General features: G+C 43.3%; 1 protein-coding gene and 1 pseudogene across 2 annotated transcripts in view; both read left to right on the top strand.

Annotated features, from left to right (window-relative positions):
* Positions 1–132: 132 nt before the first annotated feature.
* The window catches only part of LOC141101783 (uncharacterized), a 66642-nt gene continuing 48819 nt past the window's right edge, over positions 133–17955 (top strand). The window contains exons 1-2 of one of the 2 annotated variants that reach the window (XM_073591111.1): positions 133–252; positions 15427–15517. In XM_073591111.1, the coding sequence (XP_073447212.1) occupies positions 143–252; positions 15427–15517 (201 nt within the window). In that variant the 5' untranslated portion in view covers positions 133–142. Of the gene's footprint in view, positions 253–15426; positions 15522–17955 lie in introns of both variants that reach the window. The other variant, XM_073591110.1, reaches the window with a different exon arrangement.
* LOC141101866 (U2 spliceosomal RNA) lies at positions 7510–7643 on the top strand (annotated as a pseudogene).

Genomic DNA, 17955 nt, shown 5'->3' with positions numbered 1-17955 from the left:
CAGAGAATCTTTCCTAGAGACTATGATTATATTGATGTCATTGTGAATTGTAATATCATTGATGCCTTCTATATGTGATATGACAGGTGACAAGAAGGAGGCACACCCTTTCTATATAGAGTGTACACCCGGCTCCGCCTCCATGGTTGCTATGACAGCACAGACAACATTCACCAGCAGGGGACAGGGGACACCAGGCATGGGCTGCAACATCCCCTCCAGCGCCGTTATTCCAGCAGTGGCTGCAAGGCTGTGAGTTATGTGGGAGAAGCATTTCTACTTCTTTACACTGATATTAAAGACGTATTTTTTAATGAGATGCTTATAGCAGGACTGGCATGTTTTTCCTTATTTCTTTTTTTTATTTTTCTCCTCTGTGCTTGCTCCTCATACTGTCCGCCGGCTGCGCTGCCTGAGTTCAGGTATTTGGGTGCTCCCTGTGCCTGCCGGTGTTCCGTCAGAATCGGCGACCCATCAGATTAGCTTACGGAAGAGACGTTCCGTCAGCTGTGCGTGTGCCCACCGCTTAGGGTTACCACCTGTCCAGGATTCACCCGGACAGTTCGGGTTTGAAATCATGCGTCCGGGTTTCAGACTGCCTGAAACCCTGACACATTATTCAGACTGGACTATGGCTTCCCAGCAGGATTGCTGGCTGCAGTTGTCTAAGCTTAGAGTGTCTGTTACACTCTCTTTCACACTGCCCAAAGCCAGCACTAACAACCCCCCTCCCCCCCTACAAACACACACAGACGGGAGAGGAGAGAGGGCTCCATCTGCTCCACTTCCTCCTACCCCTCTGTGTCTGCCCACATTCCAATCGGCACTGTGCATCAGAAAAGGAAAGTGGGGGCCGGAAATTTGAAGTCCAGCAGCCTCCGATACATCTGGATGAGAGGTGCTGAATGCCAAGGAGTGAGTGAGCTCACCATCCATCCCTATCTGTGACTGAAGTCTCCCCCCTTCTCTCTCCCACCTCTGAGTGAGTCTACTAAGGAAAATCAGGGTTCTCAGAGCACTCCTTACATCAGAGTTCCTCTTTACACTAGAGGCCATGGTGTTCTCCCTTACATCAGAGTCCTCTCCGTACATCAGAGTTCTGAGTTCTCCCTTACATCAGAGTCTGCAGAGTCCCCCCTTACAGTGAAAGGGAACTCTGCGAGTTCAGATGTAAAAGAAGAACTCTGTGGATTCAGATGTAAAAGGGGAACTCTTGTTATCAACTTCATATGATTAGAAATGTTATTTAATATCAAAATATATGTATAGTTTAAACAATAAAAAAAAATTGCCGCTAAAGTGTTCGGGTTTGACTTGAAGAAAAGGTGGCAACCCTACCACCGCTATACCAGGTTTGTTCATCTGACAGAACGCCTGCAGTCAAAAGGGGGCATCTTACTACACCCAGCTACGTCTTGAATTTGACAGTAATTTTAGCAATAAAGTGAGCGTATATAAATAAATATAGTATATTGACATCTGTGATACTGTTTGGATGTGTCATTTGAAAGCCTAAAGGTTTAGCGCTGAGCAGTGGGGGGTGTACCAACATGGCCTCCGCCACCTTCCCACTGCTGATGTCCAGCTTTTTTCAAAATGTAACATCCAAACAGCATCACAGATTTATTTGATATACTATTTATATACTCTTGCTTTATTGCTAAAATTACTCTAAAATTCAAGACGTAGCTGGGTGTAGTAAGATTCTTCTAACTGCAGGTGTTCTGTCATTACCTAATCTGACGAGTCGCCGATTCTGACTAAACACCGGGATCTATGGGGTCATGTGCAATCCCCACTTTTTGCACACCTCTGTTTTAAACTGCAAGCTTATATGCCTACCTCACCTCCACCCAAAAAGCCGTACTTGAGTCACCTCCGCCAGATCATCCCCTCTCCACCTTTTGAACAATCTCCCCCTCCCTTTAGATTGTAAGCTCCATGAGCAGGGCTCTCCTATTCCTTCTGTATTGAAATTGTACTGTTCCCCCTTTATATTGTAAAACACTGCTATAAAATTCTGTATGATAATAATAATATGCAGTCGCTCCCAGCACTACACATACATAGTTCCCAACTGTCCCCTGATTTCGAGGCACTGTCCCTCATTCAGGACAATGTCCCTCATTTTGGTCTCATCTATATAGTTGTATATAAAAAGCACTATTTATCTTTCTTTCCCAGTGCTAAACATTTCATCCAATTTCTAAATTGCTGCATTTGTAAATTTCAAAAGCCAGTATAAAGGAATAGTAGTTGTACTATGGGTTTAACTAATAATTTTTTTTGTATAATTCTCCTTTAAGGGAGCGTGGCGGGGGGGTGTGTCCAATGCATTCATACTTTTGCTAATAGACGTCCCTCATTCCCATCTCAAAAAGTTGGGAGGTATGCACATAGGCATTGCGAGAAAAACACAACCAGATCCACACCTCTCCAACTCCTCCTCCACAGGGCTGACTGGCAGAGGTTTTGGATTTGACTGCCCTGGGCACTGATAGGCTGCACTGAGGGGCACTGATGAGGTGGTACTGATGGGCTGCACTGATGGGCACTGATGAGGCTTCACTGATAGGTGGCACTGATTGAGACTTTGGCACTCAGTTCCCATGACCACTGATAGGTGGCACTGATGGGCCTGCACTGATCATTAGGGCACTAATGATCAGTGCCTTGATTATCAGTGTTCATATCCCCTGTACAGGGCCAGCGATACCTATAGGCGAGGTAGGCGCTGGCTTAGAGTGCACATTAGTCAGGGGCATCGCGCCCTGCCACCTCCATGCTCCTACATATGCTGCATGCGTAGCATGCGCCGGGCTGGTGACTGACTCCACCCCCAAAATGGTAGCAGTCATTTAAAAGGTGGGGTATACATGGGCAGGGCAAAGGGGACAGAGTCAGGGGTGGAGCCAAGGGGCAACAAAATGAGGTTTCAAAAAACCTTGCACCAGCCCTGCTGTCAGAGCATGGAGTGTAGGCAGAGATGGGAGACGGTCATGAATTCTCCGATTGTACACCATTATGGAAGAACCCATAGCTGCTTCATTTTACAATTACCCAGATTTTCTTACATGGACCAAATTCGGTGTTAAAAAGGTTGGCGTTATAGTGTGACATGGAGCACGCCTCCAATTTGAGATTATGAAATCAACATATCACTAACCCAACTTACACCTGTTTTGGTATTTGCAACTGTGCCATGCCTATAATGTTTAAAATTGGTTCAGCTGTAATCACTATCAGAATGGGGGATTGGGAAGCATTGATACTTGATGATGCTTTAGATAATGCATTGTCAAATATATATATAAACAATTGTGTATTGATACAGGCAAGGTTCTCACACCTTGTAAAAATGCCTGGGTGGCAGTTTTTCCTCAGCTTGATGGGGATGATTAGGATGATCTTTGGGTGGTTAACTTTTCCAGACTGGTGTCGGCTAGAGACCATCTTATACTGTACAAATTTTTACAGTGAATATACCTCACTCCAGCCAGATTAGCTAGGATCCTTCCCACTCAATCACTCAGCTGGTGGTGGTGTACTTCATCCAGGGCAGATTTTCCTCACGTATTTTGGGAATGTACAACCATACAATAGTTCTGGGTAGAAGTTACACAATCCAAGAAGTTACGACTATTTTCATCAGGCCATCTATAGAAATATGTCTTCTGGGCTTGATAGACTCCTTGGCCCCAAAGAAGGTTTATCCGCACCTTGCTAACATTACTGCTCTACTATACTAGAAAGCTGATTATTCTTTCATGGAAGAAATCCACAGCCCCTGGAGTTCCTGGCTGGAAAGCGCTAATCAACAAAGCCGTACCTTTTTATGAGGCTACATATACTAGCAGAGGGGTGCCCAATAATTATGACAAGGTGTGGGGTGGATGGGTAAACAATATGAATATAGTGTCAGAATAAATAAAAAATTAACTAAATATTGTTGCGCTACTTTAAAAAACATATAATTGGAGTAGCAGCCAGCATCAACAGTGTAGTGACAATGTGAAAAGAATATAAATATATATATGAATGCAGTGCTAAACACAAATACAAATATTAGCTACCACAATGCATATTAGTGACATATATGTGACAACCAATCCTTCAGCGTGATGGAATAACAACCATATTTGAGAAAAGGAGGGAGGAGTAAACCTCATAGGGTAAAAATAAAGATCATAATCAAATAAATGTCCATCAATTTGAACGGCATATTTTCTCCGGTGTCAAAAAAGAGAAGCTGTGTATCATAGGTGCAATGTGAATCACATGAGTGGTCTTCATATATTAGGCATCCACAGGTAAAAGTAGAAAGAGCAAATACGCTTACCGGAAAAGGTGGACATGTTCGCCGTATGGCTAAGTGTCATTCAGGCTTGTGGATCAACCGATCCAGATAGGTGCTTGCGAAGAAGCATGTGTGGCAGGTTCAAATGGTTCCTTTAAAATGACCATGGACAGCCTGGGGACTTCTGATGTTTCGGACAAAGGGTCCTTCATATGCCCCAGTAGAAGGACCCTTTGTCCAAAACATGTCGGGTCGCTATTAGCCATCTGTCCCCTGGTACCACGCTGTTTTATTTCATTTGTGATCACTTTTTTAACCATCGCAGTTGCTGTTCATACTTGTACCTGTTTTTTTTGGTTTACAATAAACCCGTTTTTATTGATTTATGCACTATGTGGAGTCTTCTCCCTTCTTTTTATGTCCCCACACTGGCTTAGTGAAAGCCACACTTTCCAGCCATCCACTCGCTGGGAAGGTGATCATATCTACACCTTGAACATCAGAAGTCCCCAGGCTGTCCATGTTCGTTTTAAAGGAACCATTTGAACCTGCCACACACGCTTCTTCGCAAGCACCTATCTGGATCAGTTGATCCACAAGCCTGAATGACACTTAGCCATACGGCGAACATGTCCACCTTTTCCGGTAAGCGTATTTGCTCCTTCTACTTTTACCTGTGGATGCCTAATATATGAAGACCACTCATGTGATTCACATTGCACCTATGATACACAGCTTCTCTTTTTTGACACCAGAGAAAATATGCCGTTCAAATTGATGGACATTTATTTGATTATAAACTTTATTTTTACCCTATGAGGTTTACTCCTCCCTCCTTTTCTCAAATATGGTTGTTATTCCATCACGCTGAAGGATTGGTTGTCACATATATGTCACTAATATGCATTGTGGTAGCTAATATTTGTATTTGTGTTTAGCGCTGCATTCATATATATATTTATAGTGTCAGAATAGATGGATTTGTTTTCAAGCTCCTAGAGCAGGGATGTCCAAACTTTTTTCAAAGAGGGCCGGATTTGATGAAGTGAACATACGCGAGGGACGACTATTTTGCCTGACATTCTTTGAACCATTAAAATTTGGTGTAAGTGTGTTAGCACTAATACACTGCCCAACAAGAATTCTCTTGCCTTTGTGGCTGTGTGTGAGTAAAGAGATGAGCTTGGGCGTATTATTTGGATATATCATATTTATTGGCGTATAACACGCACTTTCACTTTAAGAGCGAAGTTTCAGGGAAAAATAAAATAATTTTAAATAAAGAACTGTGAAGCAAAATAAGGGTCAGTACCCATCTGCAGCCTCACAAGTGCCCATCTGCAGATCCACCATTGCCATGAATGTAGCCTCACCATTGCTAGGAATGCAGCACCCACCATTGCCAGGAATGCACTCACCATTGCCAGGAATTGCACTCACCATTGCCAGGAATTGAACTCACCATTGCCAGGAATTGAACTCACCATTGCCAGGAATTGCACTCACCATTGCCAGGAATACAGCACCATTGCCAGGAATGCAGCACCATTGCCAGGAATTGCACTCATCATTGCCAGGAATTGCACTCACCATTGCCAGATATGCACTCACCATGGCCAGGAATGCACTCACCATGGCCAGAAATGCACTCACCATTGCCAGGAATGCAGCACCATTGCCCAGAATGCACTCACGAGTGCCAAAGATTACCTACAGGAGGACCTAGGAGAATCTCCTGTTTACACGGCGGCCTCTTTAATAGAAAGTCCCACCTCCTTTGATGGACAGAACAGTCGTCCAATGGCAGCGCCGGAGACGGGACTTCCTATTACAGAGGCTGCCCGTAAACAGGAAATTCTCCTGTGTGTACGGCGCTCGTCCTGCCTCCTCCCTGTTCCCTCCAAGGCATATACATCTTTTGTGGCCCCGGCGCTGGGAGATTGTTGGGGGCCACAAAAGATATATATGTCTAAATAACCAGGCGGGCCGTTCAAAACCAGAACGCGGGCCGCGATTGGCCCGCAGGCCGGACTTTGGACATGCCTGTCCTAGAGTGTGCAGTATATATCGAGTATGAGGTGCTGCGGTCAAGTGATCTGGGATGGTTTGAAAAAAATTGCACTATACCAAGGAAGGTAAGTGCCACATGTGAAGAGCCCAGGGAAATAATACCTCGGATATTAATTATATTTAATTCATTTATTATTAATATGAAAAAGAGTATGCCAAATACCATAACAAATGACAATGAAGCAAAAATCCTACCCCTAACATCGTGTAGACAATGTTGTCTGGGTCAAAGGACAAACACACATAGAAACAAACAACAAAGCAACAGACAAAACCCAAGCAAACGTATATAGCATTGGAGCACTATCAATGAGTGCCAATTTAAAGTAGCTGTACCATCAGCCAGGCAGTCCTATTGGTAGAAATACAAGCAACAGCTGTTGCAAAATAAAATGAAAAAAAAAACAAAAAAGGTGCCAGGCTGTGGCTGGAGAGGACACCGCTATTGTGGAACAATCCTGAGGATAAGGGGAAGGCAAAGGACAGGAGTAAAGGAATGCGTGTCCGCAGATACTGTGACATCCACTGGATGGTAAATGACCATAGACCAAACAAACCACCTGTAGCCTTTCAGTGTTTCTGGGGAAACAGTAAGGTGGATAATAGTTCCGGGATGGCTAAACGGTGTTCACAGTAATGCAGGGATTCGGTTTGCAAATAAAATGCATAGTTATAAGACTCACTGACAGCAGAAAGTTATGAAGGCAGCACTGTCCAGCACAACTTTACCAGCTAAACAGAACTCCCGTATTTTCTCTTCAAGGCTAGATTGCCAAACACCTTCCCTCCAGAGGCAGTTCACTCACGGGGTGTGGAGAGCAGAGGAATCTTTACTGAGATGACTGGTGGGCCACAGCTGCTGCACATTTAAAACAACTCCCGTGTTCCACTGTTACCAGAGTGCGGTCAGCTCCACGGGCCAGCATGAAAGCGAGGCGGTGGTATTAGCTGGATGCTTGGGAAGGTGTCTGACACTCAGGGGATTGACGTCAATGCGTTTCACTGGGAAACCCCAGCTTCTTCAGGACCTGGGATGGTTCATTGGGATACTTTATTCAGGGGTTATATCTAAATTGTCAAGATGGAGTGTGGATATTTTTTATATCAAATATGTAAGTCATGGGCTTACATATAGTCATATAGTGGCTTCTCGGCCTTTTGGCTAAGATCAAGTGTAGTATCTGTTCTTATCAGTTGCCAGGAGGTGGCGCTTGCCTCTGTCCCTGATCTACGGCGAGGTGGTATCAGGGATGGCGGTGGCTATGCAAAACCTGCTGGTGTAAAGGTAACCTGGAGCGGTTCGTAGCCGAAAAGGAAGCCTTCTCATGGGGATGGAGAACCATTGGGTCTGGCCAGAGGGTCGGGTCCCTGGCCTTCTGGCCTAGATTGGGGTAGCTCTAGCTCCGGTCAGTTTTTCGGGAGAGAACACTGACTACTCTTTCCCACCGGGGAAGCGGTTTGTATTTCCCAAATGTAATTAGGTAGGAGGGATGGGAGCTATGGGGAGGCCTGATGGTAAAGGGCTCAAGTAAAGTGCACTTGAAATTGCACTGAAAGTGCACTTGGAAGTGCAGTCGCTGATCTGAGGGGGACATGCAAGGAAAATAAAAAACTGCATTTTAGCTTGCACTTGATTGGATTATAAAATCAGCAGAGCTTCCCCTCATTTCAGATCTACCCCTCCGATTTACTGCGACTGCACTTCCAAGTGCACTTTCAGTGCAATTTCAAGTGCACTTTGCACTTGTAGTGCAAAGTGGATTTGCCTTTCATAAATAACCCCCTATGTGTGTTGTTAGTGCCTAAAAAATCCAACCCCCGGGGGATTCCTCTCTATTCCACAATAGCGCCTGTAAAGCGACTCTCAAGCCTCCCAGTGTGAAAGCCCGAGTGCTCTCACACTGGGGTGGTGCGCTTGAGGGACCGAAAAAAAAGTCCTGCAAGCAGCGTCTTTGGGGCAGTGTGGGAGCGGTGTATACACCGTTCCTAATCCATCCCTGCCATGAAATCAATGGGCAGCGCTGCTGAAGCGCCTGCAAAGCATTTTAACGCTTTCCTCACCTGCTAGCAAAGTTTAAAGCGCCCACTAGCGGCTCAAAAGCACCACTATAACAGAGGTAAAGCACTGCTAAAACTAGCAGCGCTTTACCGCTAACGTAGCTGCGCTAGCAGTGTGAAAGGGCTCTTATAGCCAGATGCTGAGCTGTCATCAGTATGGGCTTGTAAGAATGTAGGGAGGTAGTAGTAAGCACTGATACTGTAGGTATGCAAAGTCATTTTTTATTGCTTTCACGTTCTCTTGAAAGTAATTTTTGTAAGCTTTCTCTTGTATACTTTTCTTCTTTCATACAGAGATTTGAACATTAGACACTAGATGGCAGGCTGAGATAAGATATTATCTGACTTATAGGCCTGAGCCTACCTATGTAATGAACACATATGGCCACTTCTATGTACATATATAATTACAAACTGTAAAAGGCTTAAAACATTAAAATATACAGCTACATTTTTTTTTTTGCATCAGGCTCATTTTTTGCATGTTTATTTAAGAGAAATTATTTTAGCTTAATTTATTTAAAGGGTAACTACACTTTAATGGAAAAAAAATAGCAAAAAAAAAAATTGCTACATAAGTCATATTGTAATTTAATGTTTTTTAAAAGATGGCCTTTCTTTTTCAATGTCCAGCACTGTCATTTTCAGTAAAATGCAATGCAATATGGTAATCTGGAGTTGTTCTGTACACAAATGGTGTATGGAATGCCCTCCAGAAATGTAATTTCCTGCTTGTGTAATTGGCTTTCTGATTTTTCCACAAGTCTGCACTAAGATACATGTCAGATTTTGAACATCCCCTGCAACACAAATGTCATTTTTGGTGAGATACTCGCAAAGGCAAAAATCACATCTAAGGGGTGCAGACCTTGCCACTTTCCTCATTAGAACCCTGCAAATGCAGCAGCTGGTTGAGAACTCGAACAGGCAAATAAACAGCTATTCCTTCAGAGTAACAAAAGGTAGGACTCTGCAACAAAGTTTGTTAAAATCCTTGCAATGTACAAATATCACCCGAGAGGAATGTTTTTCTCTCAACAAAAGTAAAGTTACTATTTAATATTTTAAAGGAACACAAATTGCTGAATTATTACTAGATCATGACCATGTCTTCTCTGAACTCTGTTGAAGTTGACCAAGCACACAGTGTTTGACATCTGTGAACGTTGAAGCTCTCAGAGTTCAATAAGTCCAGGTTCATTTTTCACAAGGGAGATCAGCATATATATGTTCACTGATCTCCCACCATTCTTCATCCTGACACCTGCCATGGAGGTTCTGGGAATTCAGGAGGGGCCTGGGACACATAGCAAGGGGGGGGGATAGCTTCATTGCTAGTGTATAGAAGTGATTGGGCGGTTGTAGTCACTTCTATGTGAAAGCAGGCAGCCAGGAGTAAAAAAAATATAAACAAACTCCAAGCTGTTATAGTGGCCAGGAGCATGCTGGCACTGCTGACATAATAGTTTTGGCAGCAGCAAAAAGGTTGGTAAAGACATCAGGCAAGATAGATTATGTGAATGGGCTCTCAAAGGAGAACTTTAGTACACAGCATGCTTGTGCATTTTGGCACATTAGGGCCCTTTCACACGGACGTGTCCGTGTACGGGCTCTGATTTGCTCAGCAGGGATCGCTCCGTCGATCCCCGCTGAGCAGGCAGATGACAGGTCGGTCTCTGCACACTGTGCAGGGACCGACCTGTCAGAGCGCCACTCTCCTCTATGGGGGATTGGATGAAGACAGAACTTAGAGTTCGTTTTCATCCGATCCGCTAGATGGATGGAAAAATAGGGTTTCCATCCATCACACATTTGAGGATCGGAGCGGGTCGGATGTCAGCGGACATGTCACCGCTGACATCCATCGCTCCATAGGCCTGTGTGGAGCGTCCGGTCAGGTCCGCCTAAAAAGCTGAAAGTGTGAAAGGGGCCTTACTGTAGTCTGGGTTTTCCCTGCTCCAGCGATACAATATCTGTGCTCCCTGCTCCTGTTCCGTCACCTATGCCACTGCCATCCTCTGCTCTTCCTTTGCCCATGCATCTTCTTTCTGTAGCTATTGGGCTGCTTCTGATGATGTAACTCCTGCTAATGTTCAGTAGCCTCCCTGGCGGTTTTCCCGAGTGTGGCTCGGGGTTAAAATTCAGTACCATTAGCGGTAACCCCGAGCCACACTCGGGATCGCATTGCAGGATCCTGGGGCGGCGTTACTTACCTTGTCCCCGGGATCCTGCGATGTCACCCGCAGTGTCCGAGGGCTCCGTCCTCCTCCGAAGCCTCTCCGTGCCAGGCTCCGTTCCCTGCGAGCGGCGCGACGCACGGGGGCGGAGCCTGGCGGCAAATTCAAAAAAATGTCAAAATCATAACACATACAGTACTGTAATCTTACAGATTACAGTACTGTATGAAATGATTTCACATCCCTTTTGTCCCCAGTGCTCTGGCCCATGCCCTGCATGCAGTTTTACATGATATACACTGTTCTTTCTGCCTGGAAACTGGAGATTGTCCATAGCAACCAAAAAGTGTCCCTTTACGTCAAAAGTGGCTTTAGACCAGCTAGAAAACAGCGATAGTAAATTAGAACACTTGCAGAATTGAGCGATAGTGAATTGTGGGGAAATTTATTTTATTACTATTTTTTTTAATTTTTTAAAATTATTTATTTATTATATTATAATTTATGTTTTTGTGTTTCAAACTTTATCATACCCGGGATATCTACTAGACTCTGGTTTGGACAGATTTAAGTGTGTTATTGTTAAGATTTACAGACCTACAATATAAAACGCCAAATTTCCATGCAAAATAATTGTACCGCTTTCAGCACCTAAAATCCGAAATAATCATACCGCCAGGGAGGTTAAAGTTACATTAACCTAGCACTTGGCTCCATTCTCAGCATCCTACAGTACACTGACTGAAAAAAAAACATATTTGAACTAAGTAAAGTCCCAACTCTGTAGCATAGTAAGATTAAAAAAATGTCTCCTAGGTATCCCCTAATGTTGAGCAGGAAAATATTTGACATCATTGGTAAACGTGGTACACATGCTCCTGGAAGTATCTTGACACGTGGCATGTTTCTAATATCTTATCAGCTCCCCAGGCTTCAACATTAGTGAACTGTTACAAGAATTTCTACACCCCTATGTTTACCACAGCTTCAAATCCAAAAATATAATTTAGGTGTTACAGGTTAGATGACAATGGGGGTTATTTACTAAAGGAAAATCCACTTTGCACTGAAAGTGCACTTGGAAGTAAAGTCGCTGTAGATCCAAGGGGGACATGCAAGGAAAATAAAAAACAGCATTTTAGCTTGCACATGATTGGATGATAAAATCAGCAGAGCTTCCCCTTATTTCAGATCTACCCCTTAGATTTAGAGCGACTGCACTTTCAAGTGCACTTGCAGTGCAAAGTGGATTTGCCTTTCGTAAATAACCCCCAATGATTAAAACCTCCTTAGGGAGTATGCTGGAGTTTGCTATTGACATGTGTGGTGCTATCATGCCAAGATCAAAAAAGATCACCAAATTTTTCAAAATCCATCATTCCTCTATAAGGCCTCATGCACACTGGATGTTATAAAAACACCAGTAGCTTTAGCTGTAGAATATTGTGTTAAAAATGCAAGGTTTGCAGTGTTTTTGCATTAGCTTTTTTAGCATTTTTTATCAAAACTATTCTCCCATGGGTCGCACTTTAGATCGTTTTTCAGAGTTTCCTCTTCAAACCCACTATTTCTGGGTTTTTTTTCCAGCCAGAAAACTCCTCTGCCAAAAAACGCTGATAAAAGCCTATGTGAACATGGACTTGCTGGGGAGTTTACTCGCTGCAGAAAATAATGTCTGAAGCCAAAAACAGCTGCTGTAAAAACATCCAGTGTGCATGAGGCCTTAATATTCTACATCGTTTTCAAATATTTGTATAGATTTCAAATGACTGCTAAATTGTCCAGACTTGGACAGCCCAGCAAATTAAGCACAAGATCTGACTAAAAGAAGTTTATGAGAACCCCAAAATTACACTATAGGCCCTGCAGGTAATTCTTGCAACAGTTGATGTATGGATCTACAAACAGAAAAAGATTGCACCAATTTAACCTGCTTCGGGTGTGCCAAGAAAAAGCCTTTGCGATCCTAAAAGAACATTAGCACAAAATGACAATTTGCCTTTGAACATACAGTATAGGGAACAGTGTTGCCAACCGCCCATAGATTTACGGGCAGCCCGTAAATTTAAACCCTTTTTCGGGCTGCCCGTTAAAGTCCTTTACAGGCACCGGTGCCCTTAAAAAAGATGGCCGCGAGCCGACAATGCAACAGCGCATCTGCTGTTCCGATCTCTTGTCTTTTATCATGTCTGCAGTCTCTGAGGGGATCCTAGAAAAGAGTCAAGAGTGGGAGCGCTGCCGGGATGGGGGTTACGGGAAGAGACAGACATGTGTGGACTGTGGAGAGGAGACTATAGAATAAAACCAGAGCGGCCAAGCTGGAGCAGTCTAACTGAGCCCTGCACGGTGCACCTGAGAGGAGGCCAGTGACAGCGCCACTAGGCCAGTCTGCGGGGGGTCACTGATGTAAGAGGGGAGTGAATACAATGATGTAAGGGGGTACTGATTTAAAGGTCCCCCCCCATATTAGTAATCCCCCCTTACCTCAGTGTATTCACTCTGCGGAAGGTGGTCTCTGGTCACCATCCTACAGACTCTGATGTAAGTGAGAACTCTGTGCTGGCTGGGTTATAGTATCCTAATCTTCATGTAAATATGTTTTTTGACTTTTGTTTAACTTAGCTAGTGCTAATCGCAATGTGTTTATGTGCTTATAGTTCAAATATTGATATTTGCACGGTTTAGCACTAAAAACAGTCATTTTAGGTACTTTTTTGCAGTGCCAATAAAGAATGTGGATCCGTCAGTAAATTTCATGATTTTTTGTCAGTAAAAAAATTGGTGCCATTTGTAAATTTTGGCGTTCTACCAGTAAATTTCACTTCAGGAGGTTGGCAACACTGATGGGCAAAGACCAGGCCTTCTGGATCAATGTGCTGTGGACTGAGAAATCACAGATAAGAGTTGTTTGGCCACAGTAACATTAGACTTGTGTGGCGCAAACTAAAGACAGTAGTTCAGGAGAAGAACCTCATACCAATGGTGAAGCACAGTGATAAAAATGTTATGGTGTGAAGTTGCTTTGCTGTATCAGGGCATTTGCAGCTTGCAGTTAAAGTATAACTAAAGGCAAAACCTTTTTTCTTTTTGTTTTGGATAGAGTGGAGAGGGATTAGATCCCCTATCAGTTTCTATCATTGTCTGTGTCCCCGTTAAGGAGATTCACTCTCTATTTGTGCTGTTTACCTTTATCATTGAAAGTGAAAGTAAAAGAAAATCCCAAATTTTGGGTTGTCCCCAGAAAGGTAATAGAGGGATTCTTCCACTTCCAATAAATCTTCCACTGGGGACACTAGTACTGGTGACCCGGGGGTCCCCAAGTGATTCCCCCGATTTGCAGGGATTTTGTCTCACTTCCTGTTTTGGCTATGTGACAAGAAGTAAAGGAAAATCTCCCCATTGGAACTTAGATGGCAACAAATAAACTGACAGGGGTTATGACCCTCCCTTACTCTATCCAAAATGAGGAAAAAAGTTTTCCCTATAGTTCTACTTTTTGAACCAAAAATGAATCTTTCAACATAATGATCCAAAGCACACTAGCAAATCCACCAAGGAATGGCTAAAAAACAAGGACTGGCTCAGTCAAGTCCACTAAATGTTATACATATACTAAGGTTATACAATAAAATACTTAGTCACATTGCAATCGAAGACATTTTGTATGGAGAGGTGTCAGAGAATGGTAGGGATTCATGGAAAATGCCTACAGGAAGTCATTTCTGATGAAGGGGGCAATACCAGCTTCCGATACCAAGAGTGTACTTTCTTTTTTCCACAGTACACCATTACATCTATCCATATTTTTGTTGAATAAATTATTAAAGCCCCTTTCACATGGGAGGGCTGATCAGGTCCACCTGTCAGTTTTTTAGGCAGACCCGATTGGACCCTCCAGTCTCCTCTATGGAGGTGTCAACATGGACATCTGATCCAATCCTATCTGTCTGGTGGATCAGATCGGATGGCAGTCAGGTGTAAACAGGCAGGTGGTTCATTTACATCCGACCGCCTATAGAGGAGAGCAGGCTGTGTCCGTGTCCACTCTGCATAAGCAGAGTAGACACAGACCAGCCATCCACCTGCTCAACGGGGATCAGTGGACCTATTCCCCGCTGAGCAGGTTGACTCCAACGGAGCCCGCCCCATATGAAAGGGGACTACAAAGGCAAATCTTCATTGTTTTTTTTAATGTATAACACCTTTATCTGCAGGCACTGTTTAAATGAAGATCTAATTTTTACCTGTTCAAACATGTTAAAAAAGTGCCTTCAAGCACTGCAGGTTTGATACTTTGAATCAACTGAATCTGGCTACATGATTTTGAGGGTTGGAAGTACATTTGAGGGGTGGAAAATGAGTACACGAGACACAGTTTTTCAGAATTCTCTCCTAACAAGGACAATGAAGAAGGAAAACACAACCTAAAAAGCTTTATTTGAAAGCTGAAGTACTTGGCAATAGTAGGGATGAAGCTCTATGAGCAGGGCCTTCTTGTCCCTTCTGTATTGAACTGTACTGTAATTGTGCTGTCCCCCTCTACATTGTAAAGAGCTGCGTAAACTGTTGGCGCTATATAGATCGTGTATAATAATAATAATAATAATAATAATAATCATGATCGTCGAATCACTTTTTTGTATTATTCACGCCAACAGATCTGAGAATCTGCCATCAAACAACTAAATATCATATATCAATTTGGGGTTAACTGGCCTTTTAATATAGTTTGGGTAGCATTGCTTTATTTAATAACTAACTTCTATTTAAAGCTACTTTAGATTATAATGCTAATAAACGCTTACTGGGTTTTTTTTATTACAGAAAATATTATGTTGATGTAGAAAGAAAAGAAGTTGGTTTTGATTTATCTTTACATCCAAAGGATACAAATGAAAAATATAGACTGTATGAAGTAAGTAAAACAAAAAATTATGTTTGTACTGAACATTTGAAATCGAATCATCAAAACATTTCCAAATTTATTATCAAATCTCTCTGTTTTAAAGTGAACCTGGGTAGGGATTTCAGTAGGCAAATGTTATCAATAATATATGCAGTAAATTATATGTGTATGACACAATAGTGGAACAAAGTTACATTTCCTTCACTTCTAATGAGCCAAATATGAGTTATGTATATAGTAAATATGAGTTCAGCTCAAGGGACTTTTTCCAAACCATTAAAAAAAAGTTTTAAAGTTGTGAAAGTTCCCTAAACCCCATTGAAGTCTATGGAGGACAAATCCTGCAAATTAATTTTGCCCATTTTTAGGGCTGGGCACTGTCAGGGAACATGTATCACTGCCATTTACTATGTTATAAAAAGATACCACTTGGCAGGGAGCAGCCACTTTTGAAAGCACTTTTAAAAAAGGCTTAAAGGGCACTATTAAAACTGCACAAATCCTCCCAGTATCATACTTAGGGGATGCCCTAAATCTGGCAGTGAAGTGTTGCACCTCTACACTGTACTAAAGCAAATTGACATTTACAATTTAAATTGCCAGCAAATGAGAGTTCCCTGCTGCTTCATTCTGTTTGAGAACAAGCATTGGGGATTTCCTTCAACATCTATCCCAGACCTTTATCTTTTTTAATGTTCCACAAACTAAATGTCCCATGATGACCCTCTCCATTTAATCTCTAGCCACAAATGACCCAAAAAATCAACGCTGTCATTCACAGCTGGATAGTGGATGATAGGACTCTGGTGGCCGCTGGTGTCTTAGCAACCAATGACATATCCTTGGACTCTGACCCAATTTACTGCCAGAAAAGGGATCCCCCAGCTAGTAGCTGAATGTAAATCAAGGGCAGAGGGATGCAGGCTGACATCAGTGACCAAATGTGGCCATATTTGGTTGATGAGGTCAGCCAGCTTCCCAGCCCCACTGTTTACATTCATCTGAGTCAGTGTTGCCAACCCCCCCGAAGTGAAATTTACTGGCAGGACGCCAAAATTTACAAACGGCACCAATTTATTTTTTCTACTGACAAAAAACCATGAAATTTACTGGCAGAGCTGCATTTTTTTACTGGCACTGCAAAAAAGTACCTAAAATGCCTGTTTTCAGTGCTAAACAGTGGAAATATCAATATTTAAAAGATAAACATGTTGCTAGTGCTATTTGCAATGTGTTTACGTTAAACAAATGTCAACAACCATATTTCTCCATTTACATGGAACAGGAGGGGGTTCAGAGGCTGTGTAGACATTCAACGGGGGGTCAAAGGCTGCGTAGACATGGCACGGGGGGGTCAGGGGCTGCTTGGACATGGCACAGGGGGTCAGCTGCTTGGACATGGCACATGGCACAAGGGGTCAGAGGCTGCGTGTGTAGTGTTCTCCTATTGAATGGCTCAGCTCTGCTCTAGCTGTCCTGTCCTCCCTCCTCAGCTCAGGCTGAAAATCCATTTCTGACTGACCTGGAGTGGAGAGTGGATGATCATTTAGGCCAGCGCAGCGGCGCTCTGTTCAGCACTCCCTCCGTTCCAGGCAGAGACCGACTGACCTCCTTGACCACCTCCTCCGCTCACTGTGGTGAGATACCAATGAGAACGGAGCGCCTGACATTCAAAAATGGCGCCGGGCAGCGCCATCACTTCACTGCACATGCGCCCGCCCTGCCGAGCACGTACGAGATTTCCCGAGCTCATCAGGCTTCAGAATGGTGCATGCGCAGTTGCACTGTCGGCCACCAGCCATCTTTTCTACGGGCACGGTTGCCCGTAACGGACATTTATGGGCGGCCCGATAACGGGCTGAAATTTACGGGCTGCCTGTAAATTACTGGATGGTTGGCAACACTGATCTGATTGAGGCCAGGGATATGTCACTGGCTTTTGGTCACCCATGGCTACAGTCCTGAGCAGGAAGCTGTTGTTCATCAGTGGTGTTAGGCTGGCCATACATTATACAATGTTCTTATTCAATTTCCTTTAGATTTACCTCTAACTATGTAGTGCAAGGGCCTGCCTGATTGCAAACAAAATTGAAAGTGTTTAGGGTTGACCTCATATTATATGGTTTTGTAAATCTAAAGAAAAAATGTACAAGAAAATTGTATAATGTATGGGCAGCCTTAGTAAAACCACCACTACTGAATAATTTCCTGCAAAGCCAGAGGTTCTCTACTGTGGACAGGAGTACAGGCCATTTAGTTCGCTCATTTTCCAAAGAGCAAACAGAGTTCAGGGCAAATCCTGCATTGCCCCAAACTTGAACCACATCCCTAATTATTACATTAACAGACTTACTTCAAGCCTGAGAATCTACCTAATTATGGCCAAAACCACGCTTGACCCTTTGTGGTGTTGAGCGTTGTGGTGACCTGCAGCACATGTGCATTGC

This window comes from Aquarana catesbeiana, linkage group LG06 (assembly GCF_042186555.1).
Source record: "Aquarana catesbeiana isolate 2022-GZ linkage group LG06, ASM4218655v1, whole genome shotgun sequence".
NCBI classification, from domain to species: Eukaryota; Metazoa; Chordata; class Amphibia; order Anura; family Ranidae; genus Aquarana; species Aquarana catesbeiana.
Note: the sequence above shows the minus strand (reverse complement) of the source record. Positions and strands in the feature narration are given on the sequence as shown.